The sequence below is a fragment of the Porites lutea genome, chromosome 14 (genome assembly GCF_958299795.1).
Source record: "Porites lutea chromosome 14, jaPorLute2.1, whole genome shotgun sequence".
In the NCBI taxonomy this organism is placed as follows: Eukaryota; Metazoa; Cnidaria; class Anthozoa; order Scleractinia; family Poritidae; genus Porites; species Porites lutea.
Window position 1 is genome coordinate 14,023,315 of NC_133214.1, and position 12,572 is coordinate 14,035,886.

At 40.8% G+C, this 12,572-nt stretch overlaps 2 protein-coding genes across 2 annotated transcripts in view; one reads left to right on the plus strand and one right to left on the minus strand.

The window, feature by feature from the left end:
- LOC140924385 (uncharacterized) overlaps positions 1–12,572 on the minus strand; it is a 158,870-nt gene that overhangs the window by 57,145 nt on the left and 89,153 nt on the right. The window contains exon 4 of the mRNA XM_073374419.1: positions 4,218–5,099. Within this exon, the coding sequence (XP_073230520.1) occupies positions 4,218–5,099 (882 nt within the window). The remainder of the gene's footprint in view (positions 1–4,217; positions 5,100–12,572) is intronic.
- LOC140925261 (uncharacterized) lies at positions 11,301–12,555 on the plus strand. Its single transcript, XM_073375251.1, has one exon. It carries the CDS (start codon positions 11,301–11,303, stop codon positions 12,342–12,344), a length of 1,044 nt encoding a protein of 347 aa, XP_073231352.1. The 3' UTR covers positions 12,345–12,555.

The window sequence follows — 12,572 nt, forward strand, 5'->3', positions numbered from 1 at the left end:
TCGATTGACCATTAAACATGGATGTCCATAAGGATGATTGTCCACTATGAAGTTAAAGACAGATTGTATATGCCTTGGACACCTAGCTAGTAATATCCGGTCATTAGAAGAAAAAAATGCCCGGTTGTTACAAAAAACAGCCAATAAGAGGGTGCGTACTATTGTAGCCATATATTTACCTATGTTTAGGACAAGTAAGCGACTTCTGTTTTGCATAGTTACGGAGTTCCTCAGTCAAATCAGTTAGAAGTGAAATTTTCATGGTTATTAGAGAGAACGTAACATCATTAAGTGACCAATACGTCACGACTCACTCATGGCTGTCACTATAGCTTGACAATATAACCAATTCATCAAAATTAGCCAGGGCATCCTATTATGCCACCACCCCACTTCCCATCTCCGAAAACTCGTCGCAAACTCATGAAAATCCCTTTCGTTCATTAACACGACAAAAAGTACAGCAGGTGATTTTCTAATTTTTATAGACTGTACAATAAATGTCACAAAATCTACCTAGGCAGTCCCTTCGGCATTTTCTGTTTTATGTCATCCTAACCATCTTTTACTTGCGGACGCGAACAATGAAAACGTCATCATTACCCAACGGTTCCATTCGGCCCCTGCCCCTGTTTTTTCTGGCATATACTCACTCAGGAGCCCACAACGAAGAGCGAGCAACTCCCATACTTGGCCTATATCACGGCGTTTTAAAGGACCAGTTTATTTTTACGACACTTTTTCCCGCGAAAATAGAATCTCCACACCATGTCTAGAGTGCATGCGAAGTATAAGATATCAAAAAGGAAAATTAGTTATTAAAAGGCCAGAAAATATCACTTTTAGGTCTGTAGGTTTTGCTGACTGGTTTGAGGAATTTAAAAGATATTTAAAATTTGCGCCAAAACCGTTCTAAAAATACTGGTCCATGAAAACGCCGTGTCACGAGCTTATGGAAGTTGCTCGATACGGGTTTTGGGCTCCTGCTTACTGTATATTTCAATTGTAAGTACTTTCCTTAATGTACGCTCGAGCTACTAGAGTGCCTTCTCGGGATTTCGCCTTCGATCTGGGCGAAATCCCTGCGGGGGCAACAACAACCGAATTTTAATATGGTGTGAATGCTTACCACGATTTCCCACTTTTCAATTTCCATTCCCCATTCTTCATTCTCCAATTTAGTAACATCCTTATCGCAAGTATTCATCGCTGGAAGCAAGGGAAGTTTATCGTATTTAGCAAAAAAAAAAAAAAGGTTTGACAGTGCTCTTTTCTGTTGTCGAAGCAAGCAGGAAGCGGCAAGAACAAGAAACAAGTGGAGGGGAAACATGAGACGTAGTCGAGTGTTTCTCCCTACGTCTTGAGTTTTCTAGCCAATTCCTACGCCCTTTATGACAGAACAGGACACAGTCAAAGCTTCTTCATTTGTTTTATGATAAAGAATCCGTTAAATTCCCCACGCATTACTTTCTAATTTTCAAAACAAACTATTAGTAGATTGGTGACAGTTCATAAAGCGCAATTTTTCGAGTCGAAGAGAAAATGCTCACCTTTTCGTCAATCCAATCCCGAAGTTAACCATCGTACTCATCTGAAAGACTTCTTCGTGTCTTAAATTTGTTCAGACCGGTGCTGTAAAAAATTTGCCACAAAGAAAACTCTGAGTCTGAGCAGCGAACGTTGCACGTTCTCATAAGAATTTGATCACACCGAAATTTCGGCGAGCGTGTGCTTCTTCGGAAACGATAGATCTTTGCACTCTCGAATTCGGATTAGCCTGGACCCGATGTCCGTCTACTACGAGTGAACGAGTGACTAATTTGCATATCCTAGTCCCCTGCAATAACTCGTGGTACGCTCGCGCCTCCCCGCTAGTTAAAAAGGGATAACAACCTAGAGGTTGGCATCGTCTTTATTGACTTCCGCAGGGCCTTCGATTCTATTTCTCATCATGTCCTGCTGAATAAGTTTCAAGCAGTCGGTGTTGCTGGCGAAGCTACAGTTGTAAATGGTTTTCAGTCCGAAACTTTACCTGTGAAGTTTGGCATGCCACAGGGATCTGTTCTGGGACCTACCCTGTTTTCGTTGTTTTGCAACGATCTGCCTGATATAGTTGAGGATTGTGATGACGAAATTCACATGTATGCTGGCGACACTACGATTTACGTGACTGTTTCTTCTCCTGATATGGTTGCTGTTGTCTTGAACGTCATCCTTCAGAAGTTGTAAGATTGGTGCTGCCTTAACCGCCTCATACCCCACCCAGTAAAACCGAGTACATGATTTTAATGCGAGGCCCGTTTGTTGGGCCGCTGCAAGCAGTATCAATGGGAAACAGTGTTGTCACTCAAGTCAAGTGAACTAGGTGTTTATGCGTCGAAATTGACAGTAGTCTTAACTGGAACATTTATGTAAAAGAGTTAATAAAGTCCTCTTCAAAAAAATTGAATCTTCTCAGGTCTTTGTATTTCTTACATACGACAGAAAGAGCTGATTTTTCTTTCAAAGTAATTTTACAATCCGTTACCCATGGGTTGGTTGTATGGGGTTCCTGCGGCAAATTGCTCTTTGATGAGCTGGACATCGAAGATACATGTACGTGCCGCAAAGATCATCTATGGCCTGGATTGGTACACACCCAGCGATCAGGTCTTAGCCCAAAAGCAATTGGCCCACTGTTAAAGATTTATGCGAATATAGATTACTTTATGTTAGCACACGACTGTTTTTATAACTTTTTTACCCGTTCCTATTATGAAGCTGTTTACGAAATATGAGTTCAACAGCAAATAAGTAAATAAATAAAAGAAAGGATTATTACGACCGTATAAACACATAAAGAATTTAATACTAGATTATACTATTTGCCTGATATACACCCAGCGATCAGGTCTTGGCCCAAAAGCAATTGGCCCACTGTTAAAGATTTATGCGAATATAGATTACTTTATGTTAGCACACGACTGTTTTTATAACTTTTTTACCCGTTCCTATTATGAAGCTGTTTACGAAATATGAGTTCAACAGCAAATAAGTAAATAAATAAAAGAAAGGATTATTATGACCGTATAAACACATAAAGAATTTAATACTAGATTATACTATTTGCCTGATATACAACTTAAAAGTTTTTACTCTCAATAGAACATACACTGTAAATAACAATTACAGGTATCGAAAGTCATGTTTCGAATGCGCGACACAAAATCTTAATGGTCGGAGCATTTCTTAAATCATCGTGTAAGGAGTTCCAGATGTTTGGCCCATAGCACCTAAAAGTGTTTAGTCCATACTTAGAAGAATTTGCCTTTGGCAGAGACAGCTTCAGCTTCTCGCGTAGATTTTGCGTAATTCCGAGCTCGGAGACATATTCCCTCACCCCTGTTTCTTGACCCATCCCTAGCTAATACCATTTCTGTCCTCGAAACCTGTATCGCAAACGAGTACGCGTGCAACTTGATTCAAACTGCATGGGACGAAAGGGTAAATTGCTGTTTCGGAAGACTTTTTTTTACAAAAAGAAGCCAGGACGCGGATATGAGGTAGGACCAAGGTGCATAATTATGCTGGTAAATTAAGGTGATTTAGTTAGTGCTACGGAATTTGTTAACCTGAGAGTGCGAAGCAGTCTTCAGTTGTCTCCGGCCTTCCCATAATTAAAAATGTTTAATTTATGAAACTAGCAAGACAAAAATCTTAATATGTCTTCAAAAATGCTTTAAAGGAGTCCGAGAAACTCACAAATTGCAACATATACAATAAAAGAGTAAGGCATTTCATTTTTATTTGTACCCCGCGAACAGAGGCTACATTTGTAAGTCTCTCAGCATGCACGATTGCTCAGATTTGCTTGATGAATTTTGTTTGTACTCCAATTATACAAACGTAATAGGGAACCTAAAAAGTGAATTAGCGCTGCATCAAATGTTATCGCGCTTATTCCATCTCGTTTAATTCGTCAAATGTTTGCAAATGTTTTTAGAGGTAAATTCTAAGGGACTGAATCAAACTTCAGGAAAAGAAAAGAAAGTTGTTGTCTTGTATTCCCGTCGTCGACAAAAAGTGTGAAACTAGAGACCTTCACGTCTTAGTCATGCAACGACAACAAAATATGACTGTACAAAAAGAGCGTGATGCACGTGCAAAGCTATTGCCGTCCTCGTTGCCGTCGCCGTCGTCGTTGCTTAAGTTATTGTCGCTTGTTACAACATCAACATGTTCAGGGCCAAGCTTGTCCAGTCTAATCTTTAGAGCACGTTGCTGATACTCCTTGGCTTGCTCGAGGTCACCTAGGTCCTGGTAAATTGAAGCCAAGTTATTGTAGCTTCTTGCAACATCAACATGTTTAGGGCCAAGCTTGTCCAGTTCAATCTTTACAGCACGTTGCTGATACTCCTTGGCTTGCTCGAGGTCACCTAGGTCCTGGTAAATTAAAGCCAAGTTATTGTAGCTTGTTGCAACAGAAACATGTTTAGGGCCAAGCTTGTCCAGTTCAATCTTTATAGCACGTTGCTGATACTCCTTGGCTTGCTTGAGGTCACCTAGGTCCTGGTAAATTGAAGCCAAGTTATTGTAGCTTGTTGCAACAGAAACATGTTCAGGGCCAAGCTTGTCCAGTGTAATCTTTACAGCACGTTGCTGACACTCCTTGGCTTGCTCGAGGTCACCTAGGTCCTGGTAAATTAAAGCCAAGTTATTGTAGCTTGTTGCAACAGAAACATGTTCAGGGCCAAGCTTGTCCAGTCTAATCTTTACAGCACGTTGCTGATACTCCTTGGCTTGCTCGAGGTCACCTAGGTCCTGGTAAATTAAAGCCAAGTTATTGTAGCTTGTTGCAACAGAAACATGTTCAGGGCCAAGCTTGTCCAGTGTAATCTTTAGAGCACGTTGCTGATACTCCTTGGCTTGCTCGAGGTCACCTAGGTCCTGGTAAATTAAAGCCAAGTTATTGTAGCTTGTTGCAACATCAACATGTTCAGGGCCAAGCTTGTCCAGTCTAATCTTTAGAGCACGTTGCTGATACTCCTTGGCTTGCTCGAGGTCACCTAGGTGCTTGTAAATTGAAGCCAAGTTATGGTAGCTTGTTGCAACATCAACATGTTGAGGGCCGAGCTTTTCAAGTTTTATGGCGAGTGAATGTGTAAAGTATGTTTTGGCCACGTTAAATTCACAATGCATTTTACAAATATGCGCTAGGTTTTCACATTTTTCTGAAATGTCTTGATCGTGAACTTGGAGAAAATTTTCTTTTACAAACACTTCGTCGGTTACCACTGTTATGGCCTTTAAATGTGGAACGAGACGTATGGTGTCCAGTCTCCAATTCAATTGTGGAACAGCGTCTATAAATTCGTCAAATGATGTAATAACGGCATTTACGACTTTAGGGGCTTGACTCTCTGGGCAATTGCTCATCATAATTTTGATAGCATCATGCACAACCTGGTGCACACGAATGAAGTAGCCACCTTGGTCATCTTCGAAAAGCAAAAGTGAGCAATTTCTTAACTTCATGCGTATTAGTTCTTTGTCCTCTTCATGAAAGTCGTGGAGTACGTTAATGATATAATTGATTGCTACGTCCACGTTTAATTGTTGTGGTGCGCAGAGGGAAAGGAGAGTGAAAAGGTGTTTCACAATATCGTCGGAACTCATCAGTGTTTCGACGGCTAGCTTAATTGCTTGTGTCATTGACTTTGGGTAAATTGGGTTTGTGTATGCGAGTGTATCCTCCGTAGTTTCTATTTTGCCTTTTTCTAACATCTTCAGGTATTCTTTCCAGCCAAAATGCTTTGATGCTTTGCCCTTTCGCATCCCTTTGACAAAGACGGCAGCGCCTGCTAAAGCAAGTGGTTGATAGTCTAGTTTTTGCGCCACTTTTCTCACTATCTCGCTGTCATTTATTCCAGATAGCTTGGCCAATAAGGAACAGGCATCGTCGGGCTCCATACCTTTGCTCGCTGAGATGTGATTAACAGAAGAGTCTTTTGGGGGGATTGACCTAATGTCTTGAGTTGTAATCAGCATCTGACCCCTTGCCCAAGTTTGGATTCCAGCCTGTGGTAAGTGGACATGCATAGAGGACATGGTGCCGACATTGTCAACAACCAGTAACCAAGACGTATAACAGCTAATTTTTACAGCAATAAGCATCTTAAGATAAGTGATCTTTTCCTCTACTTTCCAGTCCTTGGAGCTGAGGATTTCCATAACCGAATAGTCTGGACACTTTAAAAAGCGAGCAAATGAGACATATGACTCCAAGAGTGAATCTGGACAAGCTGCATTTAAGGTCATCACAAAGGAAGAACTGCCTGGGATATCCTTAATCTCGTCAAAGTACCTCTTAGCTACGAGGCCAGCTAACTGTGATTTGCCACTACCAGGATTCCCTGAGATGTACAGACAACTCATGTTGTTGTCACTGGCCTCTTTTAGCTCCCTCAGCTGCTGGGCTATTTTTGACACCTCGCGTTCACGACCACCGATGTCATGTGAAGGTTTAGGAGGGAGAATACAAAACGAAGGCGTTTCTTTGTGAAGCTGATCTTCAAGGACCTGGCGTTGATCCTCCTTTTCTTGAACTTCTTGTTCAAGGTCATCAACCTTTTTAAGGATCTGTTGTAATTCTTCCGTCGGAAACGTTTTCTGATTTTTTAAATCTTGAATTTTTACAGTGTGAAGACCAAGCCCTTGAAATGCCACCTCAACTTTGCTAATAGCATTCTGAAAATCTGTGTCAGAGAGTCTTCCTTGTTTCTTATGAGCAAATACTTCGTTCCTGAAGTTTCTAAGATGATCCACGTTCGTCCTTACAGTTGCGCTAAGACTGCGCCCAACACAATCGGAGAAAAGAATGGCGTAGAAAAGCATTGTGCAATCCCATTCTTCCCTGTTTCCCTTTTTCATTGTGGTTAAAAGATGAGTATTTCTTGTTTGGTTTCGGGCAGACTCTCCGTTATAAAAGTCCATTCCATTTGGAGGCTCGTCTTTCCATTCTCCTTTTGTTAATTTGTGCTGTTTGTCCCATTCTTGTTTGAAGATTTCTCTTAGGCCTTCGGTGAGAATATCAGTTGTTGCATAACAAATTCTGAAGTAATTCAGCTGTTCTTTGGAGTATTCTTTGGAAATGGACATACTTGATGTACCTCTGGTCCTTGGAACCTTTGGGAAAATAATCCCTTCTGTTAGCAAATCAACTCAAAAGGACAAATTAATTTATACCATAGAATTAAAAATAGCATATCTAAAATGTCGCCATATCAATGACTTATAGCTCTCTTCAATGCAGTCTCCCCACACTTTAATAGATCATTTTCATCATCTAAAAAATTTTAAAGGCACCGGACGAATTTTCGATTAGTTTAAAATTCTTGCGTTCATACGTTCCTTCACACCTTCATACGGACTAACCGTACAAAAATTTAGACACTTGGCCGTTCAAAAATTTAAACGCCAAAAAATCGAGCTCCTTGCATTTTTCAGCTCTGTTATCTGTGTTATACGATACAAAAGTACAATTGGACAGAAAACCCAAACCAAAAAAACCAAATTTTAAAGGCACCGGACGAATTTTCGACTTGCTTAAAATTCTTGCGTTCATGTGTTCCTTTCACACCTTCACACGGACTAACCGTACGAAAATTTAGGCACTTAACCGTTAAAAAATTTGAACGCCAAAAATCAAGCTCGTTGGATTTTTCAGTTCTGTTATACGATGCAACAATACAATTAGACAGAAAGCCCAAAGGACAATTAGAAGGTTTTTAAAAATGAACATTTTTAGTTTTTGAAAATGAATATTTTTGCTTAGAATTATAGGATAAAATTTGAGACTGTCAGTTAGATATGTTAACCCTCCATCGTACATGGGGTGGGGTGGGGGGCTTGGATAGCATTCCTTTTCCCAAGGGTAGTTTTCTGTAATTTTTAAACAATGATTAAGACCACAGTAAAAACCCGCGTATAAGAACCTAGAATTTTGGAGTTCAGGCTGAATAGGTTCTTATATTTTTTCCAATAACAGACTTATTAGGTTCTTATTTGCATAGTTATTATAGTGATTGATATTTTGTCACATGGAATAAAATCACACCTGGGCACTTGCAGAATCAAGGTCCAAGAGAAAAGTCCTGTATTTTTTTATATTCTGTATTAAAAAAAACTGTTTTGATTTTTAAATGTACTGTAGAGTTTTTGTCACTGTATTTGTAATTACAGCAAAGTTTTATGGAACGAATAATATTTTATTGGTAAGACTAAAAAGCAGTACACTACAAAAATTTTCACAATTAAAATCCAAACTTTTAACATCAAATCTAGAGCGTTTTTTTTTTTTGATATAAGAACCTATTTTTCTTTGTCAGGCTGAATAGGTTCTTATATATTTGGGTATTAAAAGGCAAAATTTCAGCCTGTAGGTTCTTCAATCATTAGGTTCTTATACGCGGTTTTTTACTGTATTAGAAACTCTTCTTTTTATTTTATTTTATGACGGCGGCATAAGTGACGTTCACTGTGACGTCATGTACCTGAAACAGATCCAAAAGAAGGCAAATGTCTACATGTTCAGAGGTTTAACTACGTTTTCAGTAAAAACCTATAGTGTAGGCAATTTTGACCGACGTCACAGGCATTTTTATTACAAAAACATTTGTTTTCACTCTCACCTGTCCTATTATATCATATGAAGTGTCGGCCGTTTTGACTGACGTTGCTGTTTCCCAGCTGCGCGATTTCCCATATAAATAGCAGAATCTAGGTAACTCGAAGTCTGAAGGGATAGCGGAGAACTGGATCGAACCATTCGAGTTAGCCGAGTTAAAACGACTGAAAAGTGACGTGAAATTCAAGAAAAATGATGGGCCGTAATTCGAGTTTAAAGGAACGACTGAGGGTAAAGATTTAGGAGCCTTATAGGCTCCTGAATGACCTTTTCCTAGCTTTTCCTATTTCAACGCCTTCCGCTAATATGGCCTGTTTCGAATAGGATCCTCTTAATACTTATAGAGCCACATACTGTACTGCAAGCCCAAACTTATTTTGGACATTAATATTTCTGTGCATGAAAAACAGGCAACTCATTCGTCATGCTACAACTGGCGGACACACTAATAATCAATCAAATGTGTATTGCGCGCGAAGTGAGGCGCCAAAGGCGCCTGGCCTCGCGAGGCTTATAATCTTGTCGCGCGTTAAGCGCTTGTCCCGCGCGTGGTGTTAGCGACCTGCAAAGTCGGCCGGTCTATCTATTCTTGCATATATCGCGATGGCGTCCGCCCTGACGTCATCTAGTGTAAGAAGTCAGGGAGCATTTTGTGTTTCCAGGCAACACCGCAAAGTGTCTACGCTTTGGTCATATTTCTATGGGTTTCGGTTTTTTGCGGTCGTTAAGTGCTCTTTGCAATGAATTTCGAATGCAAAAGTACTTTTAAGAGCAAATGGAGTGATTTTTGATAATACGCCTTAAGATGTGAGCGAAAATCGAGGCAACAAAACACGTTTTCATAGCAGACGAGTTTATACCTTATCGGCTTAGTTCGGCATCTGTTCTTGAAATGCGATGAAATGAGTTTACGTTGGGTTTTCACCGTCAAAACAGCAGTCATTCTTCTGAAAGGTATCTTTGAATTTGTGTTTAATAGGACGCGATCAACTTTATACAAGGCGCGCTGACAGAAGTTCTAGGGAAATGCCTTTCAACAAAATATTAGGGCGTCGATAAAAGCCGGAACAGGGAACATCCCGGAACATTCCGAAACATTCCGGAACATTCCGGAACATTCCGGAACATGAAAAAATTGAAATATTTTTTTTTATGAAAAAAAGATTAATTAATTAAATAATATTTATAATAATAAATAATAAAAGGAACAATAGATAGAAAACAATTTTGTAAAAATTTATAATAACAAAATAAATAACATAACATAACATAAAAACGAAAAATAAAGAAAGAAACAAACAAAGAAAGAAAAAGAAACAGGTATCATCTCCGAGTATGAGAAAACAATATTTTGTCGCAATGAATTTTTTGCAGTGGGCGAGTGAGGGTCCATTCAAATGACAGTAATGAGTGAAGGCTTGCTTCTAAATTCAAAATATATTAAAATGGGTCACGAGGAGAGGGTTTTCAAGCTTTCGTCACACAGCCACCTCTTGTAAACGTTTGCTATGCTGTTTAACGGTTATCCATTTACGGCTTTGCGACCGTAAGAAGAGCTTGGGGGCTCGTCGCTTTGGACTTGGATAATTAAATTTAAAGATTCACATTCGCCGTGAATAGTTGCAGTGGCAGTGGTAGCGCAGCGGTAGTTTCTAACTGTTATCAGTTAGCCTGAATTTTAGCCGTCTCCTCGCAAACTCCTCTTGCGACTCGAGGAGACGTCTGAAATATCATGCTGACTGTAAACAGTATAGAAACTACCACAAATGTGAGTATTGTCCACTAAAATCCAAACACAGGAGCCCCTATACTCTTCTTAAGTTCCGGAGCCGCCTAGTCTGTAAGTAATTCATGTTCAAGTAAAGCAAAGCACCTCAAGTAAGCAAATGTCGTTTATATATAAGGAGGCTATATGTTGGCTTGAAATGAGCTACTTACCAACTTGGCTTGACATGAAATACTGCACAGACATTTCAGACCATTGCAGAACCGTAAATGGATAACCGCCAAATGATTAACTCACGGCAAACAATTACAAGAGGTAGCTGTGTGAGGAAAGCTTAAAAAACCCCCCTCCTCGCGACCTATTTTTACATATTTTGAATTTAGAAGCAAGCCTTCACTCGTAACTGTCATTTGCATGAACCCGTGTTCGTGTTCTAGCCGTGTTCACAAGAAATCTGCTAAGGAAATCGTACCACCCATCCTTACTTGAAGCTTTCACGTCCTGCAGGCTTATCCCGCTGGATAAGAACCCGGGAATCAGACCAATTGGTGTTGGAGAGGTACTGAGGAGAATAGTGGGGAAAACGGTCAGCGGTTTCTTAAAGGAGGAAATAAAAGAAGCGGCGGGTCCCCTACAAGTTTGCGCTGGTCATAACGCAGGAGCGGAGGCTGCGATCCTTGCAATGAGTCAAGTGTTTGTTGAAGAAGGAACAGATGGAATATTGCTAATTGATACTAGTAACGCTTTTAACCAAATGAATAGGTCAGCGGCCTTACACAATATCCAGATCATGTGCAAAGAAATGGCGCTCTATGTGATTAACACATATAGAAGCCCATCTAGACTGTTTATTTGTGGGGAGGTGAAATACTTTCTCGAGAAGGCACCACACAAGGAGATCCGCTAGCGATGCCATGGTATGCACTTAATACATCCTTAATGATACAGAATTTGAGGGATCATTGCCCATTGGTTAAACAGGTGTGGCTTGCAGACGACTCAGCTGGAGGAGGGAGTATAGTACAGTTATACAACTGGTACAGGCAATTGAGTAAGGAAGGACAAAAGTTTGGTTACCTTGTGAATGGGACAAAGAACTGGCTTATTGTGAAGTCTAGGGAACTAGCGGAGGAAGCAAAGAGGGTGTTTGGAGAGGAAGTCAACATAACGACTGAAGGTCAGCGCCATCTGGGAGCAGTTATTGCGTCGCAGGAATACAAAGATCAGTATTGTGAGGAGAAGGTTCGTGCATGGAAAGAGGAAATCGAACGTCTCTCTGAAATAGCGAAGAGCCAGCCCCATGCGGCGTATATTGCTTTCACAAAAGGCTACAAGTCGAAGTTCACCTACTTCATGCGCACGATTGAATCGTTTGAAGATTATGTCGATCCAATCCAGGAAGTGATTGAAGATTTACTACTCCCTACTTTGTTCGGTCAATCAGAGCCTCTCCCTAACGAGGTGCGCAGACTTGCTACCTTAGCAACGGGTCAAGGGGGTCTAGGCATTCCTGATCTGAAATCCGAGGCACCGCAGCAGTTTGCTGCCTCGAGACTAATAACCACCGCCCACGTAGATTCTATTACATCACAGAGTTCCATCATGGTGCCAGGAGAAAGATCTACGGAGGAGCTAAAGAGGCATCAACAATCACTTAAGAGAGCAAGTGCCAAAGAGAAAATGGATAGCATTGATTCAAGCCTCTCCCCAGGCCTGCTGCGTCTGGTTAATCAATCGAGGGACAAGGGCGCAAGTTCGTGGCTGAATGCGATGCCTCTCGCAGACAAAGGTTTAGCCCTCAACAAGCAAGAGTTCAGAGACTCGCTACGCTTGCGTTATGACTTACCCTTAGTCGATTTACCAAGTCATTGCATATGTGGGGATAAATTCACCGTTAGTCACGCCCTCTCTTGTAAAAAGGGGGGGGGGGGGGGTTGTAGCGCAGAGACATGATGGTGTACGGAACTTGTTAACGACATTCATCGACAAGATCTGCAATAATGTCGAAATCGAACCACGCCTTCAACCCCTGGACAACGAGCGATTTCATTTGAGGAGCGCTGTTACAAGTTCTGAGGCAAGGTTGGACATCAAAGCGGGAGGTTTCTGGGCAAGAGGAGTTACGGCATTTTTTGATGTTAGAGTTACGCACGTCAACTCCAACTGTTACCAGAGCAAGCC

Bases quoted from the DNA above. Each gene is read 5' to 3' on its own strand.
- LOC140925261 (XM_073375251.1), top strand. From the start codon at position 11,301: ATGCCATGGTATGCACTTAATACATCCTTAATGATACAGAATTTGAGG.